This window comes from Merops nubicus, unplaced genomic scaffold (assembly GCF_000691845.1).
Source record: "Merops nubicus isolate BGI_N331 unplaced genomic scaffold, ASM69184v1 scaffold1914, whole genome shotgun sequence".
Taxonomy (NCBI): Eukaryota; Metazoa; Chordata; class Aves; order Coraciiformes; family Meropidae; genus Merops; species Merops nubicus.
Window position 1 is genome coordinate 1 of NW_008606097.1, and position 20,836 is coordinate 20,836.

Sequence of the window (20,836 nt, forward strand, 5' to 3'; positions counted from 1 at the left end):
CCGGCGGAAAGGCCCGCGCCGCCCCGGCCCTGAAGCGGCACAGCCAAGCCCACAGAGAGGAGGCAGGGCCGCCAGATCAAGGCCTTCGCCCGTCGCGTCCTGTCCTTTTTCAGTCGTAATCGTATGCATTCGAGGCTAGCTTCTAGGAAAAAGACTTTCCCTTTACGCGAGAGGTGGGAACTCTCACGTAAGAATTGAGTCGCAAGAGGCGGGGACATAAAGGGACAGATGTAGAGCTACACATCCTCTCTGTAAAGCAGAACTTGAAATTTAATTTTTTTAAGAACATATTTAAATATTTGTAGTGCTAATAAAAATATTCTGCCAGCTTTGCCCAGAGATGGGCAATTGGAGGAAAAAAAAAAGTATTTTCCCCAAAAAACATCATTAGGATGTCCTTTGACACGTCCAATACAGAAAACAGATTTTCAGCTCTGCGCTAGTGCTACTGTATCACTACTTACTGCACTGCAAAAAGTTAGATACGGGGAAGTACTATCAATGGTCTCAAGTGTTTTATAGTTCCAGGCATACAACAGATTCTGAGATATGGTTTAATATCAGTTTATAACTCTTCAGTGCAACTCCAAGAATCCAAAACCAAGAGAGGAGAGAGGTGCAGGTGTTGGAGGTCTTTATTGAGATTATAGCACAGATACACTTCTATAGTTACCTTTCCACTTTTATACGATAGTTAAAAATGCTTGCTACGGTGCACATATAACTTAGTAACCAAGAGAATCCAAAACTTAACCGCAGTTCAAATAAATAAATAACCTAATGTTTAAGGTTTATGTTTTAAAAAGTAAAACGAACTGTACAATATGAAAATATAACAATACATAAACATTAGATTCTAAAGTTTTGTAGAAATAAAACTGCAACTTCCCATACATAAACAGTGCAAGAAATAAAATTCAGATAAGCTTCTGAACTGGAAATTGAAACCATTCTTCAATTATCATGCAGACATAGCATTGTAAGCCATGCTGGTTTCTATTACAGCATTAATGGTATCCCTTTTACTTGAAAAACTGATAGCCATTAAGCTCACTGTGACAGCTGCTGCCAATCCACTCTCTTCTACAGTACATTATACACAGAGGTATTCTGTTGCATTCAAAAAGTAAAATATCATCTGTTTCTACAGGAAAAAAAAAAAAAACCAAACCCACCAATATTTTACTTTTTACCCCTCCAACATGCTCAAAACAATGTCATGTAGTAAAACCAGCAACATTTCCCCCAGTTTAGATGAAAGGGAAGAAAAAACTACTGCACTATATAATGGACCATAATCAAGATGTGGTTACTGCCTAGCCACTTTCAAAGTTCAGAATTTATTACTAAAAAAGTTGAAACTGTGAAGATGTTATAAAATTTGACCTCTTGTTCAGAAGTGATGAATATAATAAATCTGAAAAAACAGTGGAAGTAGTTTATCTCGTGTGTGTGTGGAACTAGTTACATAGAGATTTAATTAAAGTGTTGTTCAACTTAAGATTCTATATAAAATTCTCATTGAGGCAAAGACCAAGGAATGCAATTAATACCAAACTGTAAACACATCGTTCATGTTACTCTGAGTGCACACTGACAACGTAAGAGGTCTCCTCCTAGACTTTGGCAACAAGAATACAATAGGTCACAGCAGCATGAGTTCACATGGAAGACTGAAAGCACTGCAAAAGAATATACTAAAAACACCAAGACCTCCTAGAAACCAGAAAAATCTGTGACAAGTGCCCTTCCTCTTGACCAGACACTCCTGCTCAATTGCTGCTCTCCATGCCTAATTATTATTACTTTGTTTTTACAGTTCTGTAGTCTCAGGTCTCTGTGCTTCAGCTGCATAGGTTGCCTTTGTTTGCACTCTAGCCGTTGTAAGTCCAAAGGGTGACAGTTCTGTCTGCAGAAGATGACAAGAAGGAAAGGTCTTGTGTGTGCCACCGGCACTGAATAACTTTGTCCTTGTGCTCTCCCACCACCATGAGAGGAAGCTGCTTTGTGAGGTCCCCTGTGGCAGAGGAACAGAAATCATTAGTCATTTCATGAAGTTATATCCCACCCCCACCTGAGGCTTTTTTTGGTGTTGCTCCCACTGCAACACTCCTATCCCCCTCCCTCCCCCCTGGGTTTCTTTGGTAAAGTTTACTTGTGTATTTCACCTTATAAAGCATTCTTGACACACCCCCTGCCCCCCCGGGATTTCTCTGTCTCATACACACAGAGCATAAACCCAAGGCTCCAGTGTTTTAGTTTTTATGCATTACTGGACATGGCACAACTTTAAAACACAGGTATTCAGAGTTTTTACACAAGGCAATTAAAATTTAAGTGTAAGAATATGAAGTCAATTAGATCTACCTAGTATCTTCTCACTTCTTAACTCTTCCCAACAAAAAAGAAACACTATTATTGTTACTACTATTATACTTTCTCCATTTTCTTTTTTTAAGAGTCAGTTTTATGAATGCTGCCTAAAAGCACTGGCCCCCTCATCAGGCAGTAGTGGTCTTTTCCCATAACCAGACCCTTCCCCCTAAACCAAGGTTTATTTCATAGCTCACATTTTTTGCAACACAATTAGCCAATTGTGAACAGACAAGAGTCACATTTATATACATTCCAAACCCTTCAAAGATCGATGATTTTTTCCCCCTTCTAAACCAAAACCCGATTTTTGAACCGGGATCTCTTAAAACTTCAGTATTACAGGCACCAAACTGAAAGTTAACCTACTGTCCTCTGTCGCCTGTTACCTTGCAAGTCTGTCACCTTTATTTTCATATCATAGGACCCCGTGAGCAAGTAGTGTGCCCCTGGAGAGAAGCGAACGGAACGAACGTCGCTGGCGTGGGGGTGGTAGCTCTGCACCATCCGTCCTCCGCGGATGTCGTACAACATGCAGCTGGAGTCCTCCTGCCCCGTCGCCAGGAGACGGCCGCTGGGGTCCACAGCCACCGAGGCTACAGCACTTCCTACAGGAGGAGAAAGAATCCAAACACAAACCAAACCAAACACACACCCCAACACACACACATTATACTTCCAAACATTTGTACCAATAGCCAACTTTATTTTTTAAACAAGAATATACATTGTGTTAGAATACCGAATGCTGGCCTTAAATTTAAGGTGAACATACGTAGCTACTGTTATCTTAGAATAAGAAATTTTTTTACATTCTAGCACTTAAACCTCTGAAGCCATAGGTCACACAGGAATGATGGCAGCCACTATGAGAAAAAGCATTGTTTCATCACAGGAAACAAAATCACTCTTAATGAAATAATGTAGGGTAATACAAGGAATTCCTCCCTCAACAAGGTTTCAAGAAAAATCCCAAACCAAGTGGTTCTTAAGAATCCTTTTGCACATTTCTACAGAGTACACTGATGACTTCCAAAAGTGGCTTTTCCTTTCTACCCTTTCCTTTGATTCTGGAACAGTTATCTTGTGTGCTGTTTTGTTTTAATGTACTTGGAAATGTCTGTTTGAAATTGACAAGGAAAAAACCTGTTATCTGTCATTAGCAAATGAGAAAAATGGACTAGACAAATAAGAAAGAAAAGGGAGTTAAGGATGTGTGAAATACTGCCCAAGTTGATTGAGTCATTAGATAGTTATTGGTGCCTGTGAAGGTAGAGATAAACATGTACTCCAAATCAAGATGATCAAACTCGAGGTAATGATCAGTTAAGGGACTTGATATCAAGAGTTAGTCATCCCTGAAGGATAAACATTCTGGAAGAGATATAAACCATGTGTACTTATAGATTATTTAGTTTTGAGTCATTTTGAATAGTCAGCTAAATGATGAAAAGTGTTACCTCTGAGTGAACTAGCCTCACTAGAATACTAAAAGCCTCGCCCATAGGGCAAGAGACCCCTGCCCAGTGAAACCCCCGACTTGTAGAGCATCTTAGTAATTTGCATCTGATGACACAACACTTATTAGTACCAGACAAATCAATGTCAGTGGAAGGTTCTTGAAAATTTACTACCTGATAATTTTGTGTATAAAGGCAGCTCTGAAAAGTGCCCAGGTGTGCTGGCTTTGTGGGAAACCCCCCAGCACCCTAACTTGTGCAACTTTGTAATAAACAGTCTGTCCTCTTGGTGTGTGAGATTGGATCTGTGCACACTAGGTACTGGACCCTGTTTTGGGGCAACAAAACTAGCTAGCTTTTGAAAGGAAAACAAAAACAAAAACCCCACAAGAAACCCCCAGAGGTAAAGACACCCTCACAGCTTCTCTCTTTTAAAGCCAAGCCTCTCTTCTGTGATGCAAAAAGCCCTTATATTCCTACCTGGACATCTTTAAATATTTTTTTTTTTTTTTTTTATGTGAGAATAACCAGAAACACAACAGCAAGTCTTACCTGTTCCATGGAATGTTGTTCCCACAACACGAACACAGCTTGGCACTCTCAGATCCCAGAATCTTACAGTCTTGTCTTGGGATCCAGATGCAATCATCCAACCACTCCATGTATAAAGTGCTAAAATATGACCTGTGAGCATTTCATAAAACATCAGCAACTACAATCATCAACATTACAATCAAGTATTACAGTTCTGGTATTTTTACATTCAAAGATTTATCAGTCCTATGGAAAACTGCATGTTGCATGATCTAAAATGCCAACAGTGCAAGGAAATACCCAGATTTTGTGTACTCAAAATCTTGCTAGAAAGAAAACACACAAAGACATTTAAAAAACCCCGAACTTTTATTAGAATATAATATAGACTTAAAAAAGTGTGAGAGAGAAGCAACAGCACACATACCAGTGTGACCACTTAGAGCATGCAGGCCTTGTCCTCGCTGACAATCTGTTGTGTAAATATTACAGTCCCCTGCTCCAGCACTTATTAAAATAGCACCACCACTTTCTGGGCCTTCCATAAAAGCAAGGTCTCTGATTGTCCCATCGTGCATGCTGAACTCCAAATCTGGTCCTAAAATAATTTTAAAAATCAAGGAACAAAATGAGGCATACTTTGTTTAACCCTTGTTAGTGCTGCAATCTTTAAAGCAGCTACAGTGGTAACAGAGTATTTCAGGCAAGGGTGGACATACTACCAAGGACAAACATTCTTGGGCACTTTCTGTAGAGCACATAATATATCAGTTACTAGAGTTCAACTAAAATCTCTAAGAATCTCATTTCTGAGTGTTGTTTGAGCTTCCTAAAGCTTTGTAAGATGTACACAGACCATCTCCACAGCCAATTCTAGCCCAGGTTTATAAAGTAGATTTATTTACTTTTGTAAACTATGGTACACTAAAGGGGCTTTCTCTGCCAGGAGGCAAGGATCATTGAGAACACTGAACTATGCAAGACAAGGTAGCCTAAGTTCAAAACAGAAAAGGTAAGAGCCATATTCTTCATATTCATTAGGAGGGCTGGCCACGGAAAATAGTATTTGCTGGGAGAGAAGGTTTAGACTTCTAAGATAGGGAGAAGATGACAGAAGTAAGCAAGAAAAAAAGAGAACTGGAAGTGGAAATAAATTACTACTGACAATCAAGAACTAGAATTGGACAAGACCACCTGGCTGTTATACCATATCTGAAAGAAAACCCAAACAAACCCAAACCGAAAAACCCCCCAAAACAAAAACTCGACCCAACCAAACCCAAAGGATAATCCCCAACCATTTCGTGGCTGTTTGCCAGACAGAGACTACAGAGATGGTGAAAGGGAAGTTAATCAAAAGTATTAGAATAAAAATAACAAAAAACTATTAACTACATATTCAATATAATTTGAATGGTTTGGACAGATATTGGACAAATAGTTGAAAATAAATTAAACACTCTACCTGTTGCATTACAAGTTTCTGCATTAAAAGGCAGTACTTTCACATATTTATCATTGGAACCGGTAGCTAACAACTGTCCACAGGGACTCCAGGCTACACAGTAGATTGATCCTTTATGATGCTTGTTCCTTTTGAATCGAACTACAGGCTGTTTAGGAGCATTATAAGCACTGGGGGAGAAAAAAAAAAAAAAAAAAAAGAAGAAAAAGATCAAATTTCCTTTTGTTTATAAGGAAAACGACTATTCTAAAATAAATATACTTTTTTTCTATCATTTTGGGTAACATGAAATACTTATGACTGTTTGCATTGAAACATACATGTGATCTAAGACAAAACAAGAGGATCTTCTCCATTCTATCATCTCAGTTTTTCCTCATCTTTCCATTGTGTTTGTGACTGGACATAAAAAATAACTTATACAGTCCCTTCATCTATACCATGTTGAATACAGATAAAATATAGTAATTTCCAGCTATATACAATGAAATCTTATCCCCCGAGTCCTTAATTGGTGGGATTTTTCTCTACAGACTTCAGACTTCAAGCATCTTGATCCTGTGGCCACTTTTGAATGTGCTTGAGTCCAGTTAAGCAACGGTAGGCCAAGAAAGCTCGTAAGGCACACGCTATCTATGTCAGTACTCACTGCAGCTGGCATGGCTAAATTGTGTTTGGGGCTGTGGTTGTGCCTTGTAGTACTGCAACAGTAATGATTTTAACCAAAAAATTGTTGTCTATGACATCCTTGCTGTCAGAATGAGCAGGACTCATCGAGCATTAAAGTGGTTAAAGGATCAAGAAAAAGGCTTCTGTGTTAACCATCCCTGGGAAGACATAGAAAAATGCTGCCCTAAGTCAAGTGCTGTCTTCTCTTTGGCCATTAAATCAAAATAAATATCACAAACCTCATAGAACAAAAGAAAAACCTCATACATGCTCATCATTATGAGCTGCACATTTGGTATCACTTGTTGAATAAAATGACTCTCAGAGCTACTGTCATCTACTAGAAAAATCTAATACAGTAGCCAGTACAAGAAAGATACATTCACCATTATGAATTAATGTAGGAATCTTCACAGCATCTAAACTTACCATACATTCTTATTTCTGAAACTAGATCAGCTTTACATAGTGCTGAAATAAAAGGAACAGTTCCACTGATGTACAATTCCCCTTTTGCAATCACTTAACTTCCTACACTGTTATTTCTCTGTTCCCATAGCAGGAAGTAGTCTAGTTCTTAAGGTAAAGTACTGTTGTGACCAACTCCATCAACATTCACTCCAGTAACATCAACAATAGAAATTCAACAAATTAAATTGCTACTGGAAAATTCAGAAAGCATATCATAAATGCTCAAACAAAAGAGGCAGAGAGAAAAAACAGAAGACAATCGGCTAAGTCTGTTTAAAAACTTTTGAGATTAACATGACTTTAGTAAAGAGTACTAAAATAAATCTACGTAGAAGCTAATTTTATTTTGTTGCCAGAGAGGAAATCCATGGCAGATTAGCCCGAATCACCATTCAGCATGCTTTCCAAATGGCATGAGGCTGTCTATCACACCCGCTGTCTGGATTCACCACATTTGGTAAGAGATGGAGTGAGGCAGCAGCATCACTGGCATTGGCAGGACATGGGAGCACATGCCCAGCACAGACCACTCGTTGCCTGTCAGCTGCACCCAAGTCCTGTCATTACTTGAGCAACATCTGCAAATTGCAATGTGCATCTATTGGTGCTCAAGCTCAAACATGTGAAAAAAGCACATTACTATTATACCTTTAGAGAAAGGGAAAAAAGCCAAACCCAACCTGTCCTGAATCCGTATGTCAGTCTGAAGGACAACAAAAAGGTCCCAACAAAACTCTGATGTACAGTTAAGCAACTGCAATTTACCAGCTACTCCACACAATTATAGCTTTTTTGAAAAAACATGGAAAATTCTGAATGTGTGTCTAGACTCAGTTTTTTACAAAGATTAGAGTATCTTTATGATAACGCATTCTCTGTGCTGGCTTGTAGATCCCATGATGAAATGTTTTTGGCAGCCTGTAAGCATAGTGAAAAAAAACAAAAACCAAACAAAGCAATCCAGTAAGAGGAAGTACAAGTTCACAATGAAGAAAATCTCCATATTCCTTTCATACCTAGATGCACAATGTCACCTGTCACATCAGATTGTGCACTGTAACTACAGACTAAGGCTGCAGAGTCAATCTCACCTTTCCCAGTGGTTAGAGTAACAAGCTGTGGAAAAGCAGACCACAGTTAGTCAGTAAAGAAGTGTCCATTTCAGTGGAAATGTTTTGCACTGTTTGCCAACCAAGAGAAGGTTGTCTAGGCTTCAAGCTCAGCAAGTCAGCTTGCATTTGGTGTAAGAGAAATCAACTTTGCTGTTTCATACATTGCCAATAAATATTTTAGAATTAAACTTGAAAGACTGCCTTACTTTTTCCTCCCTAAGTATCATCAGTAAGAAACACAGCCAAAAAAAACATCTGCCAAAAAAACCCATCAGACAAAAAAAAAAAATAACACTTCCATAAGGAAAGGTGTGGTATTGTGGCAATGCATCTTGCCAGTAACAGAAAAGAGCAAAAAAAGTAGCACACAAATACAAACAGATGCTATTTTTGTTTGGCAAATCAAGGTTTCTAAGGAGAGCATTACACTAGTTACAACAACAACAAAAAAAAACACAACCATGAAATGTATGTTATCAGTAGCTATGGGGGAAAGAAATGCTACGACACAGAAAAATAAATGACTATATGAGCTTTCTTACCTTGAGTCAATTACTTCTGGATAGGCACAAACTCTCAAAGTTTTTGAGTTGGAGCCAACAGCATACAAACTCCCACTGGGATGAAAGGCTACGGCTCTGACAGCTTGTGTGTCTTCTAGAGTATTGATACAAACAAACTGCTTTTTCGACTTGTCCTCCTGTGTAGAAGGGTAACAGGCAAATTGGGTTCTTTACGATAAAACTGGACATTCAGAAGCAGACATGACTGTCTTGCAGAATAAGGTGAAGGGGTTGTACAAGAGTATTCATCAGTAGCAGCATTAGGCTAACTTCAAATTGCCAACTTGTAAAACAATGTCAGCTCCATGTCAAAGAAAAGCACACTTGTACAAGTTCTTTTCTTCAACTCACTTTTACAGCTAACATTAGATTAACATTTCTCATTCTTACAGGCTTCCAACAACTTTTCTTCTTCTAAATGGCTCATCTCAGATGCATATGATATCACAGTTTATTCTGTGTAAACACATTTGAGCTGTGTGAAGCCTGCAAGGGGAACAAAGCTGCATTTTTACTGAAAACAGTCCAAGTCACATACACAGTTTATGAACCAAATATGATACTGAACGTAAGATTCAGCTTTTCACCCGGCAGAGGACACAAAGTCATAATTAAATTATGCTAAGCTTTATTACACCATCTTCCTGAAGACTTTCTAAAGTTCTGATTTTTATTTATCTGATGAAGAATTTCTGGAATGTACTTATTTGTGAAGTTATTTCCCTAAATTTGGACCATACTGAAAGGAGTCACAATCAAAGTGTCAACCTGGAAAACACAAACCAATGGGTATAAACCACTGGAAGCTCTGTGGTACAAGGAGACGCTGAGAGCGCTGGGACTGTCGTACCCTGAAAAGCCTTTCTGATCGCCAGGCCCATGTGTGTAAATCTCAGTGTATATAAAAATACCTGACAAGAGGGGTAAAGAAGATGGAGCAAGACTCTTCTCAGCGCAACCCAGTGAAAGGGCAAAAGGCAATGGATACAAACTGAAATATAGGAAATTCCTTTTTTTTTTTTTTTTTTTTTTTTTTTTTTTTTTTTTATGTTTTAAAATCACTATGAGGGTGGTCAGGCAGGGGAATGGATTGTCCTCAGAGGTTGTGGAGTCTCCATCCGTGGAGATATTCACAACTCAGCCAGACCCAGCCCCAAGCAACCTGCTCTTGTTGACACTTCTCTGAGCAGTGGGTTTGGACTCAGTCTCCAGATGTCCCTTCCAATCTCAGTGGTTCTGTGATTCTGTAGGTACTACCAACAAATGTTTTTTTCTTAATATCTATTAACAATGAAAGGAAGTCACATACTTAGGATTAAGTACTGAATTTTGTTAAAACAGAAACTGTAAAGGACAATAAGAAAACTCACCTCATCACTTCTTGTCCTACTTGAATTCCCTGAAGAGTCTTCCAACTGTGACTGAGTGACAGCATGTTCTGATAAACTGTTTTGATTTGGTGAAGAGTTTGAAATCAGAAGACAGAAAAAAAACAAAACAGAAACAGATTAGTCCAAACAATACTTATAGACAAAAGTTAGTTTCATCATCAGAACAGACTAATTTGTGTGGACCAGTGTTATGTGTATCTGATTCTCCATGAACTACTATTTTTGCAAGGGTTTGCCATTTTTGCAGCAACTCTAGGCACTGAACAAGTGAATGCAAGTTAAAAATATTTGTTTTCACTCCGTAACATCCATATGTATACACAAAGGTGGAAAAATGGTTATCACTACTTTTAGTTAATAGACAAAAAAATCTAATTAAAACTCTGACCTGCCTATCTAGTTTGTATTTCATAAAAAAAGCTTTTAGAAACTTAGGCAGAACACAAGATAAACATCAACTGTACATATAAGGTAACAAAATAACCACCATTTCTCATGATAAAGTCCAAACTTTATCAATCCAAATATACAGAAAACACTGATCATGAGCTGAATACCTCTATTTAAATGACAAATTCATTTGATAACTAATAATAAATACATACAGCTACTCCCAGGGTGCTAAGAGAAAGGTATTTCCAGTCCTGGTCAGTCTCAAATAACTTACGTTTGATTCCCTTGTACAAGTGACTCATCAGGAAAGGGTATCTGGTTAGCTGATCCATGCTTTCGAGGAGTGCTTGTGTTAATATTTTGGCTATTAGCTGTCACTGTCTGACTAGCATCTGAAGATGGTGATGTAAAGCTACTTGCTGGATTGTTAGATGCATTCACTTTGCTCCCATTACATTGCTGGCTGGCTGTTTGTACATCGTTTCCAAGGCTGTCCATACCCATATTTAATTCTCCTAGTTTCTGGATAGATCTAGTAACAAAGGAGAAGAAAGAAAAAAAAAAAAACCACCAAACCAGATTATTATGAGACAATTTAGAGGAGGGAAAGGAGTGGTTGAAGGGAAAAATCAACAAAACCCCCCTAACCTGTTAAGAAACTGTTCAGTAAGATTCTGTTGCTGGTCAGATCCATCTTCTTGATTTACACCTCCTTCCAACAACATTTGCTGGTACAACTGTCGCTGTTGCTCCTTCTGTTCCAAGTGCTGCTGGTAACGTAGTCTTTGTCTGTAATATTCCTGAAACTGCTCTGTTGAATCACGAAGCTAAAAAGAAATGAGAATTACTGATGAAAATTAAATAGTCAGTTGTGGTATTTAACCTAAACACTCACTTTCTGGTCGGTTACTTCAATGCAGACATCCAAAGGCCAGCAGTTTCTCCTCTGAGGAGCAATGCCTTCATTCTTCCTTAAAACCAGATACAACTTACATATTAAAAAAAATAAATAACTGCCAGCCTGTGCTATTCACTGTTGAAGTAGTTCTGCCATAGTTCATGAGGAGATTCCTCTTCCCTACAAAACTTCCAAAGTATTACTTAAGATCAAAACAAAGAGATGATTGCAAAGCAAAAATAGAAAACCAAAACCAACGTAAGCTACATTCCAAACCCCAAGACACATTTTCACTACAAGTGTAGTATTTTTCTTCCACTGCTGTCAGTCTCCAGAGCCCACTTACCTCTCCCAGTAGCCAACCCTGAAGTGGTATATCCAACTGTTACATCTTACTTTTGTAATTTGTGCCTTGTTTTAACTTTAAACTTCATTCCTTTCTGGACCAAACACAAAGTAAATGAGCTGCCTTTCTCACAGTCACTTCCCTTTTACATACAACCTTTAGCGTGCCGCACTGCCAGCTCCTCAGCACTGCCAGCTCCTCAGCACTGCCAGCTCCTCAGCACTGCCAGCTCCTCAGCACTGCCTTCTGCATGCCTCAATCCTCACTTTCTCTCTGTGACTCTAGTTCCAAATGTGGCATCATGTACCAGTCAAGAACAAGTTAAAAAGGAACCAACAAAAGTGGCCTACAGAAAACCAGAAGCACTTTAGACCAAGACCAAAATATCAACACTGAAGTGCCATGCATTTTCTAAAGAAAGAACGTTAACTGTGTAATTAGGAACTAGTCAGGAAAAAAAAAAGCAGTACAAGAAAAAATCCCTGGTGTTCTTTTTGTTTGTTTTCAATAGCAACATCTTTGTCATCTCATGATTCTAATTTGTGTAAGTACATCCTGATAACTTTGTGTTAGTTCAGACAACTCATAGAGGATCTTTCTTCATAACTATGAGCCTTTTCATTTCTTCTAAATAAAAATACTGGTATTATAATTTTGTATTCTCTGACACAATAGTTTTTTGGTTTGTAATGGATCTCCTAGTGCTGTTGCATTTGTAAAGTTCACCATTTTAGGTCTCCCCAAAATGAATACTTGCAATTTAGAAACTCTGAAGTGATCTTTAGAAGTCTAGAAAAACATTAATTCTCAACGTTCAAGTATGTGAACTATTCCCCATTTACTTGGTTATAATCCTTCTAAGCAACAGGTATAGTCTTGTGTCTAATTCTTTCCATGACTGATATTTGTTTGTTGTAACTGAGTTCAATTCTTTGACCTTTTGGGTTCTATGGCACTATTACCCATACCAACACCTAAACCTAAAAGAGGTTGCCCAGATGCTCTATTCTATAAACTCTGACCTCTAACTCAAACCCTCCAGGACCAATCTAAAAATAAAGCTATGAAAAGAAACAAATTTCTCACTCGCACATGTACACACATGGACCACCACCACGTGGAAAACAAAACAAGGTGTAACTGGACTGGGTACTACATTCTCTTCCGTTTTTGTATAGTAGTCTGGCCATCTTCTTCACCTACAGTACAGCATTCCTTGTCTTCATCCTCTCCTACAAATTCTACATCCAGTATTTTCTTTCAATTGAAGCCTCTTCCGTTACACAACTAGCTAAACTCTTTCCTCCCTCTCCTTGTTCCCAGCGTGTGTACAGAACAGCCTTGCAGTGGAGGGAGATGTTCCTCAGTGCAGTCCTTGAGGCGAGTCAGGTCCTCAGGTCTGTAGGACTTTGTTAATTCTCCAGTAGGCCCTGCTGTCTCACTCAAATATCCAGAGTCTACAAGAATATAGCCTTGTCAAGCCTGGACTGGTTTTCAGTACCACAGATATAAGCCAAGATGACATGTACTTGAGAAAAATCAGACTGGAGTCTGCAAAACAAAACAGCCTGCATACTCAATGTCATTCATCGGTACTGAATAAGAGCCAGCTATTTAAAACTGTGGGAAAAGAACAGAATAGGTAACTGTTTTCACTGTTTCCTACTGAACTATTATTTCACTTTTACCATAGTGCTATTAAGGAGAAAAAACAAAACAATAAAAAAAATAAACAAGGATGGTCAAGGCACAAGCCTTCAGAGATGAATCCAAAAAAAGATTATGCTATTGAACCCTGAATAGCAAATACACACTTACTAGGGTATTTTCCAAGTTTAATCTCTCTGTATTCTAGACAGAAAATGATTTAAGATGACGTATGAAATTTGGTGTTTATACCAAAAATTGGAGGCTACATGCCAAGTTCCTTGCTCAAACACTAAGAGGATTCTTCAGCATTGTTTAAACTAACATTGCTAGGTTTGAGTACTGCTACTTGTTTGGTTTGTGTTTGGTTGTCTTTTTTTTTTTTTTTTTTTTTTTTGTTTTATACACAACATTATAAAAACACTTCTCATTTTTTTTTTTTTTTTTTTTTTTTTTTTTTTTGAGTTATACACAACAGTCTAGCAACACTGCTGACATGAGAAGGCATACTAATCAGATGCTTTACAAACTCAAATAACAGCAGAACTTTTTATACAATGGGAAAAACCGGTAGTTTCTTATACAAGAGCAATACAGTATTTTCATTATAGCAAAACCAAGATTCAAAGCAACCCACTGTCATGCATGAAGTTCCCAACACAAAGGCAAATCACTATGAAGTGGAACAGAGCTCAGAGGGCCTCATTATTTTTAAACAAACAGCCACTACCTCATTTTTCTCTTGTCTGGCTGATCCCTGACTCTGTGCTCCGCTACGTGGTTCATTTTCTGGGCCTGAGCTCTGGCACTGAGTCTCACTGCTGACGGGATGCTGCGGCTCCACGGGAGTATCACTTCTTCCAGCAACATGGAAAAGAAGAGAAGCTTTATTGAGAAAAATTCAAAGTCTCTGGTAAGGAGAGAAAGAGATTATATTTTATTCTAGAATGTTAATGAGTGTGCCAACTACTTAAGTCACACAGAACTGAAGATACTGCTCAGAGAAGAAATGCCACTTGCAATGGGCTACACTAAACAAAATAAACCCCCTATCAAGGAGAAAGCGCAGCCAATGCGCTTTGTTTCCATATTTTTCCAAAAAGCCTTACCACCATGGGGTATCCAAATTCTGTGTTTTCTATCCCCACACTTGAATTATGTTCCCTTTAATTAACAAGTTATTCAGGTTCTCCTACTTTCAAAGCTATTATGTGCATAGAATGTATCAGATAAACTAGTATCTTATGGAAGACATCAGTTACAGTGTAATTAGTACTACCAGTGTAAATTTAAACTGTTTCACATCCATCAGCTTTAGCACTCCTAAAAGCACTATACAGGAAAATGTTTACATCCAATTTGCTATATACTGTATTTCTGTAACGTGCAAGAGGAAGCAAGGGTCAGATTTGCCTAAAGCTCAGCTTCCACCCTTGCAAATATTGCCATTTAAGTTGGACACTTAATCTGATGTTGGATCTTCTTCTGAAAAATGTAATGCCTTCTTGAAAAATATGGGTCTGGCCCCTTAACCTAATCCTAACCTTCAAGAGATGTATTAGTTAATGAAAAAACACATTAGGAACTATAAATGTCACTTAACTTCACATGGAAATGCCTACATGAAGAGCTGCAGCAATTTACCACTTCATTTAGCTCACAAGATAACTATGTGTGCAGAATCACTAGCACATTCATATCAAAATGGAAACAAGAAGTTTTCAAGAATCAGTTTTAACACTGGATAACAGTGGACCCTGGACTACACACAAAAGTGCCAAAGTTTGTGCATGCAGATGAGTAAAATCAGAGGATTCACAATTCATTAGTATCTGCAGGAGGTACACTTTTACAAATGTAACACAAGGGGTACTTCCATAAGACTTAAGCTATCCACAAAAATTCCAGTTGTGAAGAGGCTGGTAAAACTAAAAAAATTTAAAATGGATCATCTGGAAGCAAACCAATTAGCTACTTTCAAGATAAATGTTAAGGTAATGTATTAAAACATACATTCCTGTAAAAATTTCCATTATAATTGGTGAACTGACATCAGTACCATGGTGTTTGTTTCCTTTTTATTGCTTTTAGTTACAGCTGTTCCTTATCTTAACACAAGATACAGAATATTGTTGTAAGGCAAAACTTAGTAACATCACCAACTGCAGCCAGGACAGAGTACCACAGCTCTGAAAGTGTCTTCTGATGGCCAGTGAACCCATGTGCTGTGCTAGTTACACATCCGGTTCTCTTAAGAGCCAAACCAGCCGGCAGCCACTTTGTTAAGAAACATGGCTCTCATATTTAGAAAGGGGCAGAGCTGCTGATCAACATAAAGCCCAAGCAAAAACACGACAATAACCTCTTAACTGGCAAGCACCATTTCTCCTAGTTACCAGGACTTTTCTCTCACAGAAGGTAAAACATGCAAAGTTTTGATACAGGCTTTACAGACACTTGAGGACAGACTGAGATGGAGAAAGAAGATGAAGATACAGCTACTCCACCGTCTCTGTTTATCTGGACTGAAAGGATTCAGTAATACTGAACACAAATCTTAGCCAGGCCTTATTACATAATCAGAGCATATTTGTGTTGTGTGACAGTATTTCAACTTCAAAAAAGTCCAGATTGAAACAATTTGACTGTTTAAATCCTGTTGCAATTAAAACAGTGTACACGTGTTTTCATCCTTACGCTTTTGTGATCAAAATACACTTTCATAGTTGGTCTTGAGCCTTATAGATTAGATGTTACAATTATGTGCAAAGTTACAATGCAGACAAGAGAAACTAGTATTATAAAGCACAACATAAGCCAAGGCAAAAATAAAGCCACGGTTGCACTTACCGCTCAGGTGACTCTTCAAAAATGCTGTGACACTCAGTATTCTCCAGCATGAGGCTTCGGCTGAGATTCTGTACTCCTGGGTAATGGAAATTAGCAAAGGAGTGTGACATGGGAGAAGTTTTGGTCCCAAGGTCTGTGACTCGCTTGTCATGATTTGTTAATCCACATGACAGCCCATCTAAAGCAGGGTTTAGGGAGCGGGTCATGTAAGCATCCGCTGACTGAGGCCGTCTCATCGGGGATGATGGGTAAGGAGAAAGTTTGCTGATAAGAGGCGTCAAAAGATCAGCATATGCAGCTTTTGTAGGCTTGAGGAGTTTATCAACATGAATATTAAGCATCTTTTGTTCAAAAGCACACGAAAAAACAGTAGCTGGCAGATTCTGCAACCATGATAATAAGCTAAGGTCCAAGTCATCACACCCATTACCACACAAGAGATCAATGCCCAGCAATACTTCACTTTCTGTGATTTCTTCTCCTGTTGCTTTACTCTGACAGAATTCCACACAACATTCATAAAGTAATCCCTTCATCACAAGCTGAAATAAACGATTGTTACTTGCTTTGAAGCCAGCCTCACTCAGCTTCCTATCGGCAGGAATAAACTCTGCCACCATGATACAGGCTTCTTCAAAGCAGTGAACTCGTGCGGTGCTGGGATTCCAGTCCTTGAATTCTGCGTGGTTGGTCAAGCGAGGCAGTGTCAGGAGCAAGCAGAGCTTGCTGTAGTCTTCCTTAGTGGGACAGTATTCTTCCAGCGCGTGTAGGCACTGTACAGCCTCTCGCATGGTGAATTCCAGCTACAGAAATATGAACAGAGCAGTCTGTAGTACACACGTTTCTACAGTCGGTTAGTTGAACAAGAATGTAGCAGAGTTTCTCCACTGTCATTCCTATTATTCTTTGTACTTTAATTAGCATACAAGATGATCTGAATTTCCTGATGTAACTGTAGTTACAACGGAGCCCAATTCCTGGATGCTTTGACTTCCTAAAATCCCTTGCTCAGTCTCATTTTCTACAGATCTATGGAACTTCCTCATGTCACTGCAGGTGACATAGGCTTAAACTTTTGAATCTGCAGCTAAAGAGCTTAAATTCTATTGCAGCACATAAGGTTACTTCTCCAAGCCAACTGACTTATTTTCCCCTTTTTATATTTCTATGAAAAGCTGTTGGAGTAAGTTATAAAAGGCTTTTACAGTTCTCTGGTTTCCAGTGATTAGCAACTTTGAGTTGACTTTTATTCTGAGATTATCTGTTCTTCAAGCAGAACATGTTAAAAAAAGGAGTTTGAAGTTTCTCAAAAGATAAGCCTTCCAAATGAATAGAGGGCTTTAGTACAAAGCTTATTGATAGCTAAAAGCCAAAAACTATGTTAAATACACATTGGTTGTAATTGTAAAGATTAATATTTTTAGTTGTAAAGATTAAAAAAATAAAAACTCCTACTTACCCATATTACCTAGATTGGCTCAACTTGCCTTTCATCTACAACATGCCAAGACATTTCATAATGTTCTAAACAAAAAAGGGCACCAATCTGATTTTTTTTCCTTTCTCTACTGCTAACTATTAACAGTACACAGACTGAGTGATGAGGAGTCGTACACTTTCCCTTTACAACTATAAAGACACAATTTTAGCTTTCTGTACACTGCCAAGAGAAGACCCTTCAGTACAACGCATGTCTAACAGGACAGCAAATTAAAATCAATTAATTTTGGAAAACAAGATCAGTTGTCTTAGAACTACTAGCATTCGTTTTTAATTTCCTAACATTTTTGTATTAGAAATCTGCTATTCCGGTTTAACCAACAGAAATGAAAAGCTGTAATTAATTTCACAATCTGCACACCTTCTTTGCCAGTTTGAGTAAATGTCTTTTTACACATTGCAAGCCTAAGTTCACAACTCCTGCTGTTTGCACATTTAACTGAATCAGCCCTTTGTGAACACATCTGCTCGCTCCAAAGAAACAACTGTGTCCTTTCTCTCTAAAAGGAACAGAAATTAGGTTTAAGATTAATTTAAAAATCAGAATCTTTCAAATGGTCCTGATTATGATAAATTTCTGTGACTCCAGGGCTTGCTTCAGAATACTTCTGAAAAAAAGAGCCCTGTAATTCACTGTAATGGCCTGAAGTAGATCTCAGCATCAGGACCACAAACACAGCACATGGCCACTCATCTACGCTGCCAAGTTTCAAGCAACCCTTGTACGTACAACTCTGAGACCTGGGAGCTACATTCATTTCCAAAGGATACCAACTATTTATTCCAGTGTTTATTAAGCCATTTGGTAATAGCTAAAATTTATTAATTCAGTGCTGGGAGCTTCCACTCTGCCTTTAATCCAAACATCTCAAGAGGCTTCTTGACAACCAAATAATTCCCAAACCAGAGACATTTCTTACATGCTGAGGCTCATCTTCTGCTGACATCGCATTGTTTACACATAAGGCTTCCAAGAACTTCTGCTTCATTATAATGTAACGAAATCTGCAGGTGAGAAGTGAAATACTATACAACTCAATCCAGTAGTTAAACATTCTTTTAGAGACAAGCAGGGTATTTTACAGCAAATTTTGGACTTAAGCATAGAAATTGTACTGACAAGGAACTCTGATCTCAAGTGTTAATAAATTAGCAACTGCAAAATTATTTCTTAACAGGAAAAGTCTTTTTCAATTACCGCTTCCAGAAATATTCCATTAAAAATATCAGAAACCTAGTAACAAAAAAAGCATAGCAACCATTCTCATTTCTCAAATAGAAATATGACAGAGCAGCCACCTATAAAAAGACTGTACAACATGCATCATATTCTTAAAGTGTGTGGCAAACGAAAACTCATTACAGATTTGTGCAGGTATTTTTCATAGTATAATGTAAAAACACTCATGCACACACTTTAGGAACTGCATACAGGTTAGAAAAAAAACCCAAAGCTAAGGTGAAAAACTTAGAACTACTGCTTTCATATACAATACTTAGAAATACATGTATTTTCCACAACTCAAAAAGTTGAAATATGACATACATTCTATTTTACCTTTTCTTGTCGAATTTTTCCATACATTCAAGAGGCTGAATAAACTGAAGGACCTCATCCCACTGACCATCAAGAATCAACTGTCTAGTAAAACAAAGAGTCAATCCTTTAATTTTATTGGACAAGGATATCCTTCTTTCTAAGTCAGCATCTCATTAAATACACAAGAGGTAAACAACCTGCTTTTAAAAGTTAGTGGTTTGCATAGATGCCAAGATGACTGATGCGACTAGAATCAAGAGCAAAATCCAAGTCCTTTCTCAGTATTTTGTAAAAATAACTGCATACTGGAAGGACAAATATTAATGACTTTTAAAGCCACATCCACAAGGACAAAACAACAATGCTGAAAACTAGTGTGCTGAATGGTAAATCACACCAACTCTCAGGTCTTGATGATAGTAGAGACCCCTTGCATGTTGTTAAATTTAAAATGAAATCCAGGTATTATTTTGAAATGCAGATATCTTTTGGGGAAAAAAGCTTTGGTAAGATCTATGACTCTTTGGATCCAAGGCTGCACTCATCTTAGATCTTAGCACTAGAATACTGTCAAACTATTTTTCATTTTAGAAGTCAATAAACTACACATTCAGTTCCATGTGATATGGTAAGCAGAAGACAACAGGTCACTGATGCCAGCAGACTCTGCTCTCCCATCTTACTCCTGTACATGTGCTTTCCCCAGCTTAACTTGTACTGACACTGGTTAAGACTCCTCCTCACTTTAATTAATTAGCACGCCAGAAAAATAACCAAGTTAAAAAATGAACAAGCAACGAAAAAAACAATCAAATACATCTAACTCAACCTACACTGATGATGCCTAGGCAGTTACTTCAATGGGTCACAGAAGGATGTCATTAACTTCAGAGCTGGGACACAATGCAGGGCTGCCCACAGGACTGGGATCAGGAGGCAGCAGAACAATATGAGGGTGAAGAACTCCTGTTTAGCTGCACAAGGCTGCCCACTGCACCACAGTCCAACCACGTGTTTGCATGTAGGCAGTATTTAAGCACCAGAGAAGGAAGTCCTACCTTAGAAAAAGCATGTCGTCTGAAAACAAGCCATTAATGACCCCACTTTCTTTCTCAAGTGCCAGCATACTGATATGAAGTTTTCTTGAGTTCAGAAAATCTAGTATTAGTTTAATTATTTCAGCTTCTTTAACATTCACTGTTTCTTCAGCCGTCATGATGGCAGCCTGAAAGGGAAAAGAGAATTTTAACTACAAGCAATACCTTATTTTATGCTTGGTTAACAAATGTTTGCTACTAAAAAAAAAACCCTAAAAAATACAGTTTTATAGGACAGATTCCTACAGCAGTACAAAAATTAAAGACAAGATTAGGAAATTGTTTTTAAGAGACTGATTATGAAGCCACAACTAAGGCCTAAAACCACATCTGTATCTTTTGTCCTATGCATATATATGGACCCAGATAAACAAATCTGCCAAGAAATAAATCCTCCTGCTGTGTGAAAATATTGTGCTTACAAAATCTGCAATGTGCAAAATTCTCCTTTCTGAAATGCAAACAGTGAAGTTCAAAGAGCATAAACCTGAGCCATTTTACTATGTCATTATCTAGAGATCTTGCAT

The 20,836-nt window shown here is 38.1% G+C and overlaps 1 protein-coding gene across 2 annotated transcripts; it reads right to left on the bottom strand.

The window, feature by feature from the left end:
• Positions 1 to 1,324: 1,324 nt before the first annotated feature.
• Positions 1,325 to 20,428, bottom strand: WDR47 (WD repeat domain 47). 2 transcript variants are annotated; one of them, XM_008939528.1, is made up of 14 exons: positions 20,271 to 20,428; positions 19,231 to 19,314; positions 18,593 to 18,677; positions 16,173 to 16,975; positions 14,053 to 14,176; positions 11,080 to 11,258; positions 10,706 to 10,963; positions 10,018 to 10,093; positions 8,627 to 8,784; positions 5,833 to 6,002; positions 4,795 to 4,965; positions 4,386 to 4,517; positions 2,763 to 2,981; positions 1,325 to 2,017 (listed from the first exon to the last, which is right to left on the bottom strand). In XM_008939528.1, the coding sequence occupies exons 1-14, from the start codon at positions 20,426 to 20,428 to the stop codon at positions 1,875 to 1,877; spliced, it is 2,760 nt and encodes a 919-aa protein (XP_008937776.1). In that variant the 3' UTR covers positions 1,325 to 1,874. The 2 variants fall into 2 exon arrangements, with proteins under 2 accessions (XP_008937776.1, XP_008937775.1); XM_008939527.1 differs by having other exon boundaries at positions 14,053 to 14,179.
• Positions 20,429 to 20,836: the final 408 nt, after the last annotated feature.